Source organism: Abrus precatorius, unplaced genomic scaffold, assembly GCF_003935025.1.
Source record: "Abrus precatorius isolate BTA unplaced genomic scaffold, Abrus_2018 Scaffold2, whole genome shotgun sequence".
In the NCBI taxonomy this organism is placed as follows: Eukaryota; Viridiplantae; Streptophyta; class Magnoliopsida; order Fabales; family Fabaceae; genus Abrus; species Abrus precatorius.
Window position 1 is genome coordinate 25,769,314 of NW_020874362.1, and position 20,146 is coordinate 25,789,459.

The 20,146-nt window shown below is 31.2% G+C and overlaps 2 protein-coding genes across 5 annotated transcripts; both read left to right on the top strand.

The window, feature by feature from the left end:
* The first annotated feature begins 750 nt into the window (after positions 1–750).
* On the top strand, positions 751–5,818 carry LOC113860114 (G-type lectin S-receptor-like serine/threonine-protein kinase At4g03230). 4 transcript variants are annotated; one of them, XM_027492768.1, is made up of 8 exons: positions 1,093–2,322; positions 2,964–3,461; positions 3,960–4,103; positions 4,231–4,442; positions 4,532–4,742; positions 4,828–5,104; positions 5,219–5,369; positions 5,457–5,818. In XM_027492768.1, the coding sequence occupies exons 1-8, from the start codon at positions 1,425–1,427 to the stop codon at positions 5,760–5,762; spliced, it is 2,697 nt and encodes an 898-aa protein (XP_027348569.1). In that variant the 5' UTR covers positions 1,093–1,424; the 3' UTR covers positions 5,763–5,818. The 4 variants fall into 4 exon arrangements, 3 of the variants coding, with proteins under 3 accessions (XP_027348569.1, XP_027348571.1, XP_027348570.1); XM_027492770.1 differs by having other exon boundaries at positions 4,867–5,104; XR_003503667.1 differs by having other exon boundaries at positions 751–2,322; positions 4,231–4,742; positions 4,825–5,104; positions 5,457–5,814.
* Positions 5,819–7,240: 1,422 nt separating this feature from the next.
* On the top strand, positions 7,241–7,918 carry LOC113860116 (calcium-binding protein PBP1-like). The gene has a single exon (XM_027492772.1). The coding sequence runs from the start codon at positions 7,518–7,520 to the stop codon at positions 7,881–7,883; it is 366 nt and encodes a 121-aa protein (XP_027348573.1). The 5' UTR covers positions 7,241–7,517; the 3' UTR covers positions 7,884–7,918.
* The last annotated feature ends 12,228 nt before the right edge of the window (positions 7,919–20,146 follow it).

Sequence of the window (20,146 nt, forward strand, 5' to 3'; positions counted from 1 at the left end):
TCAAATATGATTAAATATGTTTTAGTCATAATAATTTTTTATTGTTTAAAGAAAAAAATATATATTAAAAAATTATGATAATATAATTAATTACAAATATATAGCAAATTTTAAAGAAATTGTATACTTCTAATATTTACTAACAAGAATGATATTTCTCTGCTCTATGTTGCTTGTCACAACATGCAATTCCCTAGAAAGTGAGCCACGTTTACATTATTCAACATGAACTTAATTTCTTGATCCATAGTTACGCAAAACGAGACATATGCTCTGAATATATTTTAAATTAAATGTCACTTGTCAGAGGATGTAGAAAAAAGTAAGCAAAGGGGACCCAGATGAAAAAAGATAAAATTGACAAAATTGAATGAAATTGACCTCACTATCCCTTCTCGCTTTCTTTAATAAAATATTCAACCTTGGCAATAATATATCAATCATATTGCAAATCATTATTGTAGTGCTGCATTATCATTTACAGCAGGCACACATATTTTTCATGATGCTTCCGTGTTTGGGCTTGCTCCTAATATTTCTAAAGATTTTTGTCTTAAACCTAATCATGTATTCAAACACAAGACAACATAAAACCAATAAATGATCATAGCAGCAAAAATCCAAAGCATATTGGTAAAAAGCAATGCTTTAAAATCATTGTTACATTTGGTGCTAACAAGGACAGTTTGTTGAACTACCTCTGGATAATATGTATATATTTATATCATGAGATTGATAATAATCATTTTCACATATTTGAGAGAAGGGTTTTAGTGTCACAATGAATGAAGTATAATTAAATCCTACAACCTAAATATGCGCCAATTACTCCACCAATAAACACCAAAAGCAGAAAGTGCTAACGAACTTTACTTAAGGTGGCTTTTGAATACAACAAGAGGGAGAAAGCCTGGGAAAATTTGGTCACTGGGACTGTGCTTAGTACTTAAACAAAAGTTCCAACCAAATTATTTTTCTTTCAAATGGTAAACACCAAGGAAGAGAGCAGAAGGATAACTATCCTTAACTGTGCTTCTAGTCACATGTTGTGTATCTTCCTCTTATGCTCATTATTTTTCACTTTTAGTTTTAAGCATTGTTCAGCTAGAGATACTATAATCATTAACAACTTCTTGCAAGATGGAGGAGGGGATACGCTTATTTCAGAAGGAGAAAAGTTTGAACTGGGATTTTTCACTCCTAATGGAAGCTCTAGTGGCAGAAGATACGTGGGAATATGGTACTACAACTTGACCCCACAAACACTTGTTTGGGTTGCTAACCGAGACAACCCACTTCCAGATTCTTCGGGTGCTTTTGGCATTGCAGAAGATGGGAATCTCAAGGTTTTGGACAAAGGTGGAAAGTCCCACTGGACCACTAACCTTGAAGGATCATCTTCACAGCACAGGAAAGTGAAGTTAATGGACAGTGGAAACCTTGTTGTAAGTGATGAAGACCAAGGAAACCATGCAGAGAAGATTCTATGGCAAAGTTTTGCTAATCCAACAGATACATTTCTTCCTGGCATGAAAATGCATGACAATTTAGCATTAACTTCATGGAGTAGTTATGAAGACCCTTCACCGGGGAACTTCTCTTTTGAGAAAGATCAAGGAGAGAATCAGTATATCATATGGAAGAGATCCATCCGGTATTGGAAAAGCAGTGTGTCAGGTAAATTTGTTGGAACTGGTGAGATGTCTACAGCCATATCTTACTTGTTGTCAAATTTCACCTTGAGGGTATCCCCAAACAACACTGTTCCCTTTCTCACTTCTTCATTGTATAGTGACACAAGGTTGGTAATGAATTATTGGGGTCAGCTTCAGTATCTTAAGATGGATTCAGAGAAAAAGTGGTTGTTGGTTTGGGTAGAGCCAAGAGATAGATGCAGTGTGTTCAATGCTTGTGGAAACTTTGGAACCTGTAACAGCAAGTATGATTCAATGTGCAAGTGTTTACCTGGGTTCAAGCCTAATTCTATTGAAAGTTGGAATGCTGGAGACTTTTCAGGTGGATGCAGCAGAAGAACAAACGTGTGTAGTGGGGATGCTAATAGTGACACCTTTTTGAGCTTGAAAATGATGAAAGTAGGGAACCCGGATGCTCAATTCAATGCTAAGAATGAAGATGAATGTAAGTTAGAGTGCCTAAATAATTGCCAGTGCTATGCATATTCATATCAAGAGAATGAAGAGGCAAGGCAAGGTGATAGTAAGGATGCCGTTTGTTGGATTTGGTCTGAGGACTTGAACAATCTAGAAGAAGAGTATGAAGATGGGTGTGACCTGCATGTTCGTGTGGCATTTTCTGATATAGGTATCTCTTTTTTTTATCACCTTCTTAAATCCATGTAAATGAAATGTCTTGAGTGAAATTATATTCAATGTAGTTGAATATAACTGTTGATTTGAAGGGAAAACCAGTTCTTACTTTCTTCTAATGCTTTTGGTTCCAATTCAGGATGATTGCCTACACTGTCGGCTCAAGGGTGTGGATATATAAAATCACCAACTACTAATCATAAATTTTGCATTTTCTCCACATTTATCTACATTAACAAATTCTCTTCCATTCAGACTTATCATCCAATTGTTTTTCAAATATCTCTCATTTATTCTTTTCCTTATTCATTTTACTTCCATTCTCAGTAACACACTCTTATACGTTGATTTTAGACCTGATTTTGAAGTACTCACGCAAAATAAATTCTATGCAATTGACTTTGATAATTAAGTTCTGTTCATTGAAAAAGTTGAAGCTGTAATTTTTTTAAAGAAATTGATGTTTAATATATTATTATAAAACAATTTGTGATTAGGCCACTAAATATAGGTATGCTTCATTTGGAAAATATAGGTTCATGGAATTATGGTCAATCATGGAACCTTTAATGGAACTAGATAGAGATTGTAATGCAAATTATTGTTTCTAAAGTGCCAGAAATTCTTCTTCTGCAGAATCCACTGGAAGAAGTTGTGGGACTTGTGGTACAAACTTTATTCCGTATCCCCTTGGCACAGGACCAAATTGTGGTGATCCCAAGTACTTTAGTTTTCACTGCAACATTTCCACTGGGGAGCTTGACTTTGAGACTCCTGCGGGAATCTATCCAGTGATAAGCATTAACTCAGAAACACAAAAGTTCTTGATCCACAGAGAAAATGCACTTTACTGTGATCGAAGTGATAAGTTTCTAGTTCTCAACCAGTCATTTCCATTTCATTTTACTGGCAATTGCTACGCTGATCCAAGCACCTTTAGCTCTAATGCTCCCCTAAAACATGGAATAGAAATAGAATTAAGTTGGCAGCTGCCATTAGAGCCAATTTGTTCTTCATTGTTGGATTGCGAGGACTGGCCAAATTCAACTTGCAACACTACCAGTGATGGGAAAAAGAGATGCCTTTGCAACAAAAATTTTCTTTGGGATGGCTTGAAATTAAATTGTACTCTAGGTAATGACATTATACTTATTTATCAGGGGATAGATCTTTGCATATTACTTTCTCGTTCTCCCCTCTTCATGTTGAGAGATATGCATGTTTTTGTATTGTATAGTATTTATAACTCCACATATTATGCAGTGATTTTTGTAATACAGAATAAATTAAACTATCTTTATGTAGCTGCCTTGTATAGCCTATGTGGAACTCAATTCAGCAGGAGTTGAACCTTACCTCAACTTATGGCAAGGGAGAAATTTCAGAACTTTGTTTCTAATTTTTGACTAGTCAAGTTTGTAGTTTGGCACAAATTACAACCTAATTCCAAAATGTGTTTTCAACCCAGTATTGTTTCTAACTTGTTCAGGTGTTTTCATAAAATGTGGAGCAGCAGACGAGAACCTATACTTTGCTGTTGATTTTCTTAAAACTACATATCATAGTTGATGAATACTTTTATAAAATGTGTTAGTTATCTAAACATAAGTGACATCTTTTTATATCTTGCAGAAAGCAATCATAGCTATCAATCAGAAAGGCATCTGTCCTTACCTAAGATTACTGTAATCACTTTTACAACTGTGATTAGCTTAATTCTTCTCTCAACAACTGCATGTATTTACTTGCGGAAAAGGAGACAGGCCAAGACACAAGGTAACTTAATTTCCTCTAAAATTCATGAAAAGGAAAGAAGAAAAATTTCCAATATTCTAGTGGATACTTCATCAACAGTAAACCTATTACTCAGAACCACTGTTTATTTGTTTGACTTTTACTTCAGAAAGCAAGGGATATGTTCAGAAAAACTCAGGGATTAACTTTTATGACAGTGAGAGATATGTAAGAGACCTGATTGAATCCGGTAGGTTAAAAGAAGATGATGCACAAGCCATAGATATTCCACATTTTCATTTGGAGAGCATACTTGATGCTACTAATAACTTTGCAAATTCAAATAAGCTTGGACAAGGGGGATTTGGTCCTGTTTATAAGGTAATTAAGAATTTCTTAATACTCACGATTTTCATTTTGAGCTTTGCTAGTGATTGATATAAATGGATAATAATTTTGAATACTGTCAGGGAAAGTTTCCTGGAGGACAAGAAATAGCAGTGAAGAGACTTTCAAGTTGTTCTGGACAAGGCTTAGAAGAGTTTAAAAATGAAGTTGTGTTGATTGCCAAGCTTCAACATAGAAACCTAGTTAGACTTCTAGGTTACTGTGTGGAAGGAGATGAAAAGATGCTACTATATGAGTACATGCCAAATCGAAGCTTGGATGCTTTCATTTTTGGTAAGACTCTTTCTTGCATTTGAAATATTCTATTGGCTAACTCTTTTCATTTTTATTGTACTCTCAAAATTGTATTTTGAAGTAGAGACTAATGTAATGTGCCATGCCCCTAATGGACTTCAAGATAGGAAGCTGTGTGTTGTACTAGACTGGGATGTGCGGTTCAAGATTATTTTGGGAATTGCTCGAGGGCTTCTTTATCTACATGAAGATTCTAGGTTGAGGATTATTCATAGGGACTTGAAAACAAGCAACATTCTACTAGATGAAGAAAAGAATCCTAAAATCTCAGACTTTGGCTTAGCAAGGATATTTGGAGGAAAAGAAACAGTAGCAAACACAGACAGAGTGGTTGGAACTTAGTAAGTTTTATGACAATGCAAATTTTAATTTAAGTGCTTTTATGTAGCATTATTATTATTATTATTATTATTATCATCATTATTTCCTCAGACATCACAATTTATATAATGCAGTGGATATATGTCACCAGAATATGCACTTGATGGACATTTTTCAGTGAAGTCTGATGTCTTTAGTTTTGGTGTGGTGGTACTTGAGATTATTAGTGGAAAAAGGAACACTGGATTTTATCAAGTAGAACATGAATTGAGTCTTCTAGGATATGTAAGTATGGTGAATGCTACTACTAGGATGTGCAACTGTGCATATTACATAGCTCCTAATGCATTTTGATTCTTGATTCAATTTAAGGCCTGGCATTTGTGGAAAGAAGGGAGGGCAATGGAGTTCATGGACCAGACAGTGTGTCAAACATGCAATGCAGATGAATGCTTGAAATGTGTGAATGTGGGGCTCTTGTGCCTACAAGAAGACCCAAATGAACGACCCACCATGTCAAATGTGGTTTTTATGCTTGGTAGTGAATCTAATACTCTTCCAAGTCCCAAGGAACCTGCTTTTGTTGTTAGGAGATGCCCTTCAAGCAGAGCATCTACTTCTAGTAAATTGGAAACTTTTTCACGTAATGAATTGACAGTTACTATAGATGGCAGGTAGCTAATTGTGTTTCACATTATTGCTCCAATTAAGGATGAATATTTTGTTTGTCTCATATTACTTCTTGGTCAAAATATGTGGGACATGTGAAATGTGAATTTCATATATCTTGGTTCTTACATGTAACTTTCTCATTATCCATTCCTTTACAAATGGGGTAATTTGGAAATGTAGTATTAGGCAACTTCTTGGGAATTTCATATTTGGATGGATTGAATAAACTTCTATTCATCGTAGCGTCATAATGACAAATGCCTACGTGGATTTGATAAAAGGCCGCTTCCTAACCTTTTTGTGATTGGGTGGCCATCACGCTTTCAGATTTGCTCTCCTCCCACTTTCCCATTATAGTTTTTTTAATCCATAATCAATTAAATAGTAGAAGATAAATAATTCCCCTATCTTTTATGCAGTTTAATCATGATAACAGCTGATTTAAATTCATTTTAAATGAATTTTTTTTTCCAATGAACTAAAATTGTCTGGTTGAGTAAAATAGTTATGTTCACCTTTCACAATACTCCCATTGCTGTACGTTAATTGTTTAATGAAACTTAAAAAAGAGAATAAAATAAATTGGAAAAGAGGAAGAAATAGGGGTGAAAGAGGACAACATTTGCTGGTTGAAAATGTAGGAGCAGGGAAACTTAACCGGGGTTTCCAAATTCCAGTTATAGAATCCACCGACTTGGTCCGTTTGGAACCAGCCAAGCATGACAAAATCCTATTCCTTAGGTTGGTTAGGTCTTGTAATTAAATTTGTCACCAATTGGCTATGCACTTTGACCCTATTATTTTTGGTTCAGCCTCCCTTCACATTTTGACTGCAATTTCATAGTCTCTTTCGTCAATTGTGGCAAAAATGGTACACTACAACTCTACAACAAGCCTCCCCTTTAGGCATTCTTGAGGTAAACTTTGACTCTATTTGTTTTAATTTTTCTTTCCATAAAAATATTTTTGTTCTAAAAAATTAATCTTTGAGAACATTTAGTATGCCTATTTAAGTTTTTAAAATAAACTTTAAAAAATTAAATTTTTAGTTAATATGAGAAGTTATTTGAATAACTTTTCATTTTTTAAAATGACTATTTTAAAAATTAGAGTTTTATTAATTTTTATTTTTTATGACTAAGTTTAATAAAATCTTACAATTATAAGTTCTTTAAATTTTACTTTAAGAGCTGAGACTAATATTTATTAAAATTAAATAAACAGGATTTAAGTTTCTCCCTCCAACCAATTTCTATTTAAAACATTAAAAATCTTCATTAAATGTTATTTATAAATAAATGCCATGTACATCTAATTCTATCTCTTATTTATTATATTTCCGGAATTAGGAAAAGAAGAAAAGAAAAAATAATTCAGAATGATCATATACTTTATTATAATATACACTACTAAGTAAGCTTATTATTACCTATAAAATAAGACAAATGAATTGACAGAAATACCCCTGATTAACCTTCTAGGAAACCGGGAAGCAACTGCGGTTCCTTATGCAGAATCATAGGCGATGAGCGAATAATTCTCTGTTCCTTAGCTGTTATCTCACAAGGGATCATTGCTTATGTGCTTTCCTCTCCTTCCTTGAACCCCCTTCTATGATCTTTTCCATTTTTCTTATTCTTCTTCTTTTTCGCTCCTAATATATATAATAGGACTTACTAGTCACCAACCTCACCAAAGAAACTCACATAACATTCAAATTCAACATATTCATTCTCTTTTGAGTTTGACACCAATAAAGGAATGGCTGGAATTGGCTTTGAAGACTTGTTGCCTGTGATGGCCAACAAACTTGGTGGGGAGGGTCTAATTAAGGAGCTCTGTAATGGGTTTCAATTGCTGATGGATAAGGATAAAGGAGTGATCACGTTGGAAAGCTTAAGAAAAAACGCTGCTCTCTTGGGTCTTGAGGACTTGAAGGAGGATGAACTTGTGAGCATGATGAGGGAAGGAGATGTTGATGGAGATGGAGCACTTACCCAGATGGAATTCTGCGTTTTGATGTTCAGGTTGAGCCCAGAGTTGATGGAGGAGTCTTGGTTTTGGCTTGAAGAGGCACTCCAACATGAACAGCCCAACAACACCAACAACAACAACAATTCCATGTAGTACCTAAGAACAACATTTGATAGTGTTTTTCCTTTCTTTTTTTTTTTAGTTGTGTTCTGACTTTTAAGTTATATTTATACCATTCATCTTACTGCTAATATTGCAAAGAATATAGACAATTTTTGGACACTTTGGTTTCAATCTTCTTTTAATTTCCTGATGCAGTCAAGAAATTAGATTTAAAATGTTGGGTAATTAATTTTTTGCGGGTTAGTGGATTTTGTTCATTTATAGTCGTTCATCGCTCGAAAGTGTGAAAATTCATCTGCGGCTCAATTTGATTTGACTTTGCTATCGAAGTGTTTATGTTTATGTCGTTGTGAATTGGGCTATTCCGATTATTGAACTGGGAAATCGATGAATCTGAATATTTTTTAGTAAAGTAGAGGAGTTTTTTATTGTGTAAATTAAATGTTTATAGTCCTTTTTACTTAATGATATAAAGATTTTTGCACTTAACAAAATCATAATAATAACTAATTATAACTGTAAATTTTGATTAACATATATCTGAATAACAATTTTTTTATTGTAAATCTTGAGGTCAGAGTAATTTTTGGTTCACTTTACGGATATTTTTCATTGGCTACAATTATGTTGGAGCTAAATAGGTAACCATAAATAACAATTTTGTTAAGTAATTTTGATAATGCAGGTGGATAGATTATTGTGAGCAACAATCCTGAATTTTGATAATGCATGTACTCACAGTTAACATATATTTAATTTTAAGTAAGGCTTAAATTAAGGATTAATGAATTTGAAAATTACAACACTCGTTTAATTGCAATGAACAGGGAAGAAACAAAGTGTGGATTAATTCATGAATCTACGGCATCAATGTAATCGTGCGTGGAACTTCCGTAGAATCCTTTCGCTTATGCATTTGCTGCAAGTTGCAGGTAGCCGTTGGAACATGTCAATTCGCATACAACCTCTATTTCTTTAACTTTGAAGTTCAGAAATTCATCATCCATTGACAATAAATAAGTAAATAAATAAAAGAAATTCATCAACCAATTTTCTCCTATTGTTATTTAGTTGTGTCTTGTGACATGGAACAATTTATTTGTAGAGAGATTGATGTGCCAACATGATCTGCTACAAATATTTTACATTAAAAGTGGTCGGTATTGTTGAAACAATTTTATAAAAAATGCTTGCCCGTCACTTCTTGTCCCTCTGTAACTCTTATACACAGCTACGCAAGGAAGATGGACTTATGGCCGTTATATTTGTGTCCGATACGTGTATAATATGCTCTCATCCGTATCCTACGCATATCATGCTGCTATTTAATTATTTGTGATAATTTTTTATATTCTATAACATTTATTGAAATCTTTTTTGATATTTAAAGTTTTATTTTAATCAAATCATGATTTAACTAAAATTCAATTAATAACTAAACTGTCATTTTGGTCTCCGAAAGAATTTGTGTCTTGCACTTTAGTCTATAAAAAATTTAAAATGTCACGTTAATTCTTGACTTTCATCTCTGTCATGTATTTAAGTTCCTAAACTCAGACATCATTAATAGAGAGTAACGGAATGCTGACATGTCACGTTAAGTAACACGTATCATTACTTACATGACAAAACGATGCTAACGTGTCATGTTAAGTAACACGTGTCAACGTGGCAAAAACGACATCGTATGTAATATAGTATATGTTTTCATTTCATTTTATTCCTTGATATTATAACTCATCGGCCATTTTAGTCCTTGAGATTATCATCGACTAGCATTTTAGTTCTTCAAATTGTCACTGATAAACATTTTAGTCCTTGAAATTATAATTACAACTCGTTGCTTTTTGAGTTTGTTTTACTTTCATATTCATATCTTTCCTTTACATATTCTTTAGCTTCTTCTTGTGTGAATGTGATTACACACTCTTCTTCTTCATAGTTTTTCTTTGTATATATGCATGTATTCATACCAGTATTTGGGCTTCACTTGAGCAAAAAATCTTGAGTTGTAAGTGATGAAATTGTTATTGGTGTGAGGATAATCTATTACGTAGATGTGACTTGAAAATGATGTGTTGGTTCTAAACAATAGCGACTGGTTTTGATTATGTTGCAGTTTACAATGGGTTAGGACAACAATAAAAGTTTCAGTATGACTTTTCTAGCATTTGATGAGTATAAGAATTCTAATCCCTCTTATCTTCCCTTCCCCTTCTTACAAAGCCACCAAACATCTTGCAAATGCAGCTCTACATAAACTTTTTCTATCATCTCCTCCACTAGATCGTTTTTCAATAGAACCTCTACCACCCTTCTTTTTTTTCTCTCTCTTAAGGACTAAAATGTTTGTCGGTGATAATCTCAGGTACTAAAATGCTCGTAAGTGACAATCTCAAAAACTAAAATGCTTGTCAGTGATAATATCAGGGGCTAAAATATCTGACGAGTTATAATTTTAAAGACTAAAATAAAACGAAAAAATATACTATACCATGTACGACGTCATTTTTGCCATATAATTAATGACATGTGTCACTTGACGTGACACGTCAGCGTCGTTTTGTCACGTAAACAACGGCGCATGTCAATTAACATGACATATCAGCATTCTGTTACTGTGTATTAATAACGTCTTGGTTTATGGACTTAAATGTCCGACGGAGATAAAAATCATGAACTAACGTGACATTTTAAAATTTTCAAGGATTAAAGTAAAAATTGCAAACTCTCTTAGAAACCAAAATGACAGTTTAGTCTTCAGTTAATGTTATTATAAAATATTTAATATGCATGTGTAAATATAAGTATATTTTAATTAATATATATTGTCATATCTGTATATTAATATTTTAAAATTTTATCATATTTACGTATTGAGTATTACCCAATACTTATATCCGGGCAATATAATACTTTATCTTCAACAATTTATATAACAGACAAACATAGAAGGAAATATTTTCTTACATCTTCATCGTAATCGTACTTATTATTATTATTATTATTATTATATTTTATTTTTTTCTGAGAAGGGGGAGCCGTGATAATACAAGCACAACTCACAAAATGTAACACTTAATTTTTCCTTTGTCATCTCATTATTATATTATACTGAATTATCCTTATGAGTATTGTCATATTTTTCAAGTGTAGTTCAAAGTGTTAAGTTCATCTTTCTTAGCAATACTAGACAGTAAATCTCTCCCTACTAAGGTACCCCTCTTGTCCACACTGTTAAGAATGCCCCAAAATATCCCCAATTTCCGTAATTCTGGACCATCTATTAGAGATCAAAGACAGGCTAATGTAAAATTCTGCCTAGTCCTACTAAAAATTGATACACCATTGTCAACCTTACTACCTATATTTTCTCTTTGGTTTTGAATGGAATGGCTTTCTTTACATGCTTTGGGCCAAATTTGCAATTCAAATTTAAGTAATCTTCCTATATTGCCATTGCTTCACACTATTAAGTATCCCTGTATATGCTCACCAAATTTGCCCCATAACTAGAATTGATGTAATCTATAGGGCTATAATACCAAATGCAAAAAGGACAAAAGATGATGCTTTGGATTTCAGCCATAACCAAGATTTAGTTTTAATGAGATCCATTATTCCTTCCTTTTCAATCTTTTAGAGTTGAAAAGTGCTTGATTCCCTGCCATTAACCATATGGACTGAATTAAGGACAATGAACCAAATAGATTCCCATATGTTTTGCTTTTGTTTTCTACAAATGAAAAGGCCTCTAAATTGACGTATATGGCGATAGTAGTCATTGGATAAAGCTGCAAAGAAAGATTGCACCGTGAGAGGCAATCCCTCCAAATGCTTACAAGGCTACACTCTTGGAAATTATGGCATAATTGAGCTACTGGCCCCATTCTTGGTTGCTTTAGGCCTATTTCTCTAACTATTATCAACTCACAAGCCCGTGAAGGAAGCCGAGAAGAAACTTCAAAATACAAGACAGTTTTTTTACGCTAAGCATTTTTCCTTGGCATCATAATTATATTGTGCCAAAATATCTTTATGCGCCTTTGCTAGTAAGGTACCCGCCTTACAAAAATTGTCGCATATTTATTGAAAACTACACATTGTTAGGAATCTCCCAAAATATCTGTTATTCTAATTATTATAGACCATGTAGTAGCATTCAAAAACACGTTACTGTCAAATCACCAACATGGTACAAAGTGAAGTGTTGCCTTAATCCCCCATAAAATGTACACTATTGTACACCCCTTCCTTTTCTTTTTCTTTTTTTTTTGTTGATTCTGGACCTAATGACTTTTATCACTTGCTTTGTTGCAAATCGTCATAGCAATTAACATAAGTCTTCCCATTACCTCAAATCAGCTTATATCTACAACTATCTAAGGCATTACTATATCTACTCCAAGGAAGTGTTACCCCACAACAAGCACTGATGCAATCCATAGGGTAATAATACCACAAAAAAAAAAAAAAAAACTGAAAAGAAGGTGCTTTGGATATCAGCCATAACCAAGATCTACATCTGATTAGATCCAATTTTCCCTTCCCTTTTCAATCTTTAAAGCTGAAAGTTGCTTGATCCCTAGCCAACCATGACAACCAAAGGATAAGAAACCAAATATATCACATGTCTTGCCTTTCTTTTGTGTGAATACCTAAATTAAAGACAATTGTGGTAGTAGTCATTAGAGAAAGCTAAGGAATGACCCACCATGAGAGAATCCATCCAAATGCTATTAAGGCTGCTGCGTTGAAAAGGGTTGTGGTGTAATTGTAACTCACTTGCCCCACTCTTCTTTGTGTCAAAGCCCATTTAACCAATAATATTATAAGCACATTTCACAAGTCAGCAAAGGAAGCCAAGAAGAAATTAACTCCGAAATGCATGACAATCTTGCTATAATTGGCATATTCCCCTTTGATCTTATAATTATATTAAGCTGAATTATCTTTTCTATGATTACTTTTATACTGAGTCGTGTTCAAGGTAATAAATTACCTTTCCTAAAATGTGTTCATCGCAGGCTATTAAAAGTCTAATCACGTGCTGCATGAAAGTTAATTTTGGCAGTCATGTTTTAAACTAATTATAAATGACATCTCTTAAAAAAAATATTTATTTCTATTCATTATAAATAATGAAGTGACACTTTTAAAGATAAATCCACTTTTTTTTTTCCATGTTACTTGAATTTTTTTTTCCTTGTATTGTTAATATCATGTAGGCGTGGCGTGACTTTCACCAAACAAAGTCTGTTTTTTTTTAGCATTAAATTACATCAAGCGTGATTTAACTTAGCCCGATCTTGGCCTTGCACTCGATCGGTTATACGAATTTTTTGGATTTAGTCCCAGTTATGACTGCTTATAAAGTAAATGAATGACCAATAGGCGATTGATTTAGATGATATGTGTTTGATTCTATTTAAGTATTATTTCGAGTTCAAATTTTGTCTGCGAAAATATTGTGTCTAAGAAGAATTAATTCTATGGTATACCGAATATTTCTGGTCAATATTTCTGACTAGAGACATTTAATGAATGTTATGTTATTGGACTAAGGAGAATGAAGTAATATTTTTATTTATGAACAACTTTTATTTACACAAATTTAACTTTCCTCTCAACTCGATAAGTAACTTACAATTAATAAAAAATCATTTTAAGAAAATATAAACATTATTATCCAACCACAAACAGAAAAGCAGTTAATATAAAAAATGACCATGATAATAGTCCCGATACATTGCAACATGCCTGGTCAGAAACCTAGGTAGGCAGCACAGCAGAACAAAGCCCAGTTCCAAAATTCAAATATCAATTACAGTACCTTTCCCAAGGTAGGCCCATTTAGTTTGCAGGACAGTAGTACAAAGCCCATTTCTAAATTCGAAAAACTAAATTGACAAAATAAAAAATACTAACTGCTGTGATCATATAATTTGTAATATGGTGCTCTCTCTTTCAATTGGCTTGCATCTCGTGTTTTCCTGCTTCACCTTTATAGCTGCACGCATAACTAATTGCAAACTACCATTTCACCCATCTTTTCTTTTCTTTTCAATAATTAATGTACCGTACCATTAGTTCAATTAATCAGTGTAGAATATGACCTAGATAGGAAATGATAGCTCTTTATAATTTTTAATAACTGGGTATTATGCCTTTTGAAATAATGGTATCATGCTACCTGAGTGCAAAGAGGTGTAGCTCAAGGGTGTTTAGCAAATTGTTTCTTGCCAGAAGGCTTACAATTCAAACATAATTCCTTTGATCCGTTAGCTCCACATTAATTCCCTCCTTCCAACTTTTTTCAGAAGAAAACTTCCTGTGGTGACAATCCAATTGTGACTTGTGCACTTCAAGTTTCAACCTACCATTTCACGGAATTGAGGTCTTAGTGTTGGACAGAAGGGTACCACTCAAATAGAACACAATAATGTGTCCACCTTAGCTTTCCCGGGGGAATTAAATAAGACAAAAATACAGTTCTCTTTCATGTCAATATGCATAGGGGGCACGGCCACATGCCCTGCTAGCCTACCATCTGTTCTATTTTAAACTTCATCATGCTAACCTCCTATAACTAGATTTGCTTTGAGGCCTGATCCCGAAGATAGTTTAGAATTACGACGGCCTAGAATCCAGACTTTAAAGAAGCTTAAAGTAAAAGTTATATTTTTGTTTCATGCAAAAAAAAAAATTTAACTTTTAATTATAGTTTATAGTAAAAAAAATAAAAAAGTAGAAAAATCTTTTAATTTTTTGTATCTTATTTGTCATAAATATAATTAATTTCTTGACTTTTTTAAATTCAAAATTTCATTTAATTCTTAAATTTTATTTTTTTAGCATTAAAATTTATAAAAAAATTTAGTTTTTTTTTAAATTAAACAGTTCTTGAGTTTATCAAATCTGCAGATTGTTATTTTAATATTTTAATTGCTTATAAATATTTTTTTTTATAATCCCAAAGACTATAGTATTAATTGAAAGAATTTTTTTAAAACTAAAGTTAATTAAAACCTACTTAAATTCATCAATGGTATAAAAATGGTTGAACAATCTCATAATTTTATCAACGAGAAAGATTTGTTTAGAAAATATTAATATTAATGTTATCATTAATAATTTTACATCTCAAAATACTCATAAAACTTATTTTTTATGATTTTTTATGTTTTTATAGTTAATTATAACATATGAGTAATTTGAATGAAATTTTTTTTTGTAATTTTATTAATAAAGAATTATATTCACTTAAAAAAATATTTTTTAATAAAATTATTAACATATGCTTTTATTTTATTTTATTATATTTTATAATTTTTTTGAAATGGACCTAATTTTCTATTTTATCTAAGTTCCTAAAAAATAAAAAACGGACCTGTTTGTTTTGCACATTTTTTGGTTATTTTTAGCATAACTTATTGAAAAATTAAGCCTAACTTACATGAAGTTTGCAAGATTGATCGAACTTTTAAGTGTGACTAAGATTTGATTCAATTTACTCTCAAAAGTTAGTTATAAGAGAGGATTGTGTAAAGCTTAATTATAAAATATATTTTAGACATTTGAACAACAGATGACCCAACGTTTAAACTAAAAAAGTTTTAATACTATATTAGTAAATTAAAATTATTCACTTTTAAAAGTTATTTCATAGGAAGAAGATTTTCAAAACCTTATAAACGTTGCACATCTTTGAAATTAGACACAACCAATTGAAGTAAATGGTCCTGATGCATTTTCCGTACATCATGCATGGAAAACATTGCAGCTGTGCAAATCATGTAATTATGCAGAGAATTGTGTCCCTGTAGCTGGCTGGCGCAAACTTTATCAACATCGAGTTCTGTGGGCCAAGTAAAAGATGCAGTTAAGTAAACAATAGAACATTCGTAATAATAGTTATCCTAGTATTAGATAATAAAAATTCTCCTACCCCAGATTAACAAAAATAAGAATTAAAAATTAAATGGTATATAAAAAGAGAGTCATGAATTTAAGTTGTTCAAACAAATAAGTTATTCAAATTTAAATCTCAATTTCTATTCTAATACTAAATTGGGTCTTTTTCTCACATAAAAATGAAAATAAAAATGGAGTTTTCTTATTCTCTGAATTATTGTATATGTTCTCAGCGTAGAGTTGAACGCTTGTACCCATCAGAAAATGGTTATGTTGATTGGTATTATCATTGGTTGTTATTTCATGGTAAGCAGATGCCATACTTCCACATTCAATCACTTAACCCATCTTCCTGTGATACCAAATTTTCAGCCAAACATACAAGATAAGGAAGAATAGTAATTAGATTAAGTACTGTTTAATTGTTACATCTTGGACGATCAATGAAACGGCCAGTTAAATTTATACTTAAACAACAGATGTTACCATTGTCTTCAAAATTGATTAGAAAATTACAAGAGCCAATTGTGGGTGCCAAGATTCTTTGCCATTAGTAAGCAGTTGATGTCACTGTCATTATGCACGCACAAAGCAAAAATCCAAGAAAGAAAGACCCCAGCTTAATAATTTTTGCCATCCTGCTGCCTAATTTTTTTATTTTTAAAAGTTTTCTTTTCAATTAATTTTCATCATACAAAATTGAAAGGCTGAATTTCTTGATTGCATTTACAAATTTTGCACTTGTGATCTTGTTCCATCCTTTGTGTTCAAACCCTTTAGTCTCACAATGATGTTGAGAAACCTTGAAATATTAAAAGCTCTTAAATTCAAGGTTCCGTGTTTGTAGGAGAAGAAACAAAGTAAGCGTGAGCAGTATTTGGAGCTAAAAGTTGAACTTGCAGATTGTAACGATAGATTTGCACAAATTTTCTTCGTGTACGGTTGATATCATTTAAATACTTAGCACGAAAGCCTTCTTATGCGTGTGGATGTCACTGTCATTAACAATCTCATTTCGCTGATAGTACATAACAGTGATTAAAACAATAAAATTGAGATATACAAATTGAGAATAATAGCAAATAAGGAGAACATGTTTTTAATATAATAAATATTTAAAATTTTAATTAAAAAATCGTTAGTTATTAATTATTTAATTGAATTATTAAAGTTGAAATTAAGAAGATGATGAAGTAAATGAAGAAGAGGATGTAGATCTGAATTGGAGATATATTCTTGGGATGAAAGTGGAATGGGTGATTCCGAATTCCTAACAGTTGCAATGTTTAGTACCTAAGCAAAGGACATAAAGGGAATTGAGTTGAGTGATGGAAAGTGGGGACACGTGTGGAGTTTGAAAGAGAGAAGCACGCGCGAAGGAGACAGCCAGGAATTGGGACCACACGGAGTCAACTCTTTCTCGTTTCAATGTTCCCCCTTTTCCGGCGGCTACTTCTACTTTCCCCGTTTCTTATTGCGTACCAATCACACAGTCACACATCACAACAACACTTTTCTTTTCTTTTTTCTTACAATTTTAGAAGCTCACTTCAAATTTGATCAAATTACTTTACCATCATATTCTGTAAAATTCAAATTTAAAGCTCTTTAATTTTGTGCTTTGTCAACCAATTTTAGATTAAAGTAAAACTGTTTTTTTTTACCTAATCTTCTCTCTTTTGAATCATAATGAACTATTAAGTTATTCTTTATTAATCTTTTTGTAAGTTGGGTGAAATATAAATTTCTTACCAAAAATATTTTAATTAAGGTTGATAGACTTACCCATTAATTATAATTCGAGTTTAGCTTTTTGTAGGGTTATACGATTCTATAAATTTAAAGGAATTAAATGCTATTTGGTAGTGTAAAAATATGAATCTTGCTAATATGATAGACAAAGTTTAAAGAAATAATAAATAATTTTTTATTTGAAAATTATGTTCAGAGTGCATTAAAATTCATAATAAGTTATATTGATTATATTTTTTAATAAAAATATTTTTTTATAGTGTTCTTTGAATATTTGTTTTCTTTTTTATGAAACACATTTTAGAAGTTTAGTCTTTTTATTAATATATTTTATAAATTTTATGAAATATTTATTATATTTTATATTTATTTAAATAATATTTTAGTCTTTAAAAATATCATGCCTTTTAATTTTATTTTTTTGTAAATATTTTCTTCATTTTTAATTTATATATTTAATAAGAAAACACATTATTTTAGTCATTCATTAAAGATTAAAATCAAAATTTTTTTATTTTTAGAGAGTAAAATCAATTAAAAATTTTATAAGATTTAAAATCAAAAGATATAATATTTTTAGAAATTAATTCAAGTTTTATTTATTTATTCTTAATAGAAGTGAAATTTTAAATTAAAATTAAGAAATGTAAAAGTTGACAATTGAATTAAGTTTAATAGTATTAAATAAAAATTTTATTATATTATAATATTTTTAAAAATTTATTTATTTTTAATTACTTTTACTAATCTGTGTAATTTAGTTAAAGATGCTTATAAAGAATGTTAGTAAGTATTTTTCAATTTTTTTATTTGTTCATCTTGTTTGAGAAATTGTTCAATTGAAAATAAACTTATGCCGGCAAGTTTAAGAAAATAATTATAGACAAATCTACGCCACGTTTACTATAGAAAAGAATAGTGTAGTATAATTTCCTTCCTAAGCTACAGTTTAATGAAACCATATGTATTATGAGATTCATCAATATTGCTGGAATAGCAAAGAATTTTATTTTTTAATAATGAATATTTCAAGTTCAATATCTTCTTAAAATTATATCGTAGCTTCATAAACTAACTTTATTTAAATATATTTTTTATCAATAAAATAATGCTGAAGCTGAATGTAACTTCCAAAATGAATTTAAAGTTGAAATAAGTTAAATAAAATACATCACATTTAAAAAATATTAAATTATCTGTAAATGAAGGTACTCAAATTCAAGAGTATTCAGCACGCCACTTATATATCATAATAAGTTCACTTGTAAATAGAAAAAAAAGTAAAGTTGAGTATAATTATTTTTAAAATATATTAAAACTCATAAAATATAATATATTGTTAAATAAATTTAAATATTAATTAAAATAATTAAGGAAACTGGAAATTTCCTGACTTATTGATATGGCGTGTTAAAATGAAGGAAATTTTAGTGGCCTTTCTGTGGATAATATGAAGCTGAAATCGGTATACATTTATAATTAAATAAAAAAATAAAAAATCTTACTCCAACATTTAAAACTTTAAAAACCATTATTGATCTTATCCCTTACTATTGAAAGACGTGCAAGTAATAAACAATCATACCTCTCCATAATATCATGCAAATACATTAAAGTTCGTATCTCAGATCCTGTCCTGTATCCATATTTATCCAACCTCAAAACTCCACATCATTTTGTTTTATTATAAAATTTCCGTACATATTAATAATTAATTTATAAATAGTTTAAAAAATTTAAAACTCATTTTACTTTAATCCTAGCTCTTCCTCTATATATATATTGTAAGTGTTTTCTAGCACAAGTTTAATTTCTTTATAATTAGAACTAACGCCAGTTTGTGCATATAATTATATTTAAATTTAAAAAGTTAACTAATTTTAAACATCCTAGGTAATAAGTAGACGTGTGGAGTACATAAAAATATATATAAAAAAAAATTGAACTTACTAAATAAGTGTATATATAAAAACCAAAAGCTAGGGATGGAGACAGTGAAGTAACCCATCACTGAGTGGGAGAGTGGGATGTGCATAATCATGATGGCTGCTCGAAGATAATTGAGCAACTAAAAATTCAACTTTGATTGTGGAGCCAGGTGCCAATTAAAGGCTTCATCTTCATCATATCGCAATGTTGATTGAAAAAGTAAATTACATTCATTTCATTCTGTGCATGCAGGTGTCGAATGAATTGGATTGTTAGGCAATTAGAGTGACTCATAAGTCTTTTAGGAAAAAGCAAACTCACTTTAGAAGCATGCCACCTCTCTGTTCTATTTCACCAATAAGTTTTTTCTACATATAGAAATATGCATCGCATTTGTCATTTTCTCTAAATATTTTGTAAAAGATAACACGTCTCCTATACTACACTATCATTCCAAACTCCCCGGAATAATTCAACTGATATATATCTCAAACGTTTCCAAATTACTTAATGATTTATCACTTTACATTAGAAACTATGTCGGCTCTTTAACATGAACTTGTTTTCACAGTGAGTGTAATGGTTCCCTCAATTCAATTCCTACCAGCAAAGTATAAATATGTAGAAAGCATATAAAAGAAGAATTTCTCTAATTAATTAATATTAGAAAGAAAGAAAAGTCAAAAATAAAGAGATTC

What these genes read in the sequence shown, in the direction of transcription:
- LOC113860114 (XM_027492768.1), top strand. Translation starts at nt 1,425, where the DNA reads ATGGACAGTGGAAACCTTGTTGTAAGTGATGAAGACCAAGGAAACCAT. An exon ending in TGTGGCATTTTCTGATATAG is followed by an intron (nt 2,323 to 2,963) that starts GTATCTCTTTTT and finishes CTTCTTCTGCAG; the next exon opens with AATCCACTGGAAGAAGTTGT. An exon ending in GATTTGGTCCTGTTTATAAG is followed by an intron (nt 4,443 to 4,531) that starts GTAATTAAGAAT and finishes GAATACTGTCAG; the next exon opens with GGAAAGTTTCCTGGAGGACA.
- LOC113860116 (XM_027492772.1), top strand. Translation starts at nt 7,518, where the DNA reads ATGGCTGGAATTGGCTTTGAAGACTTGTTGCCTGTGATGGCCAACAAA.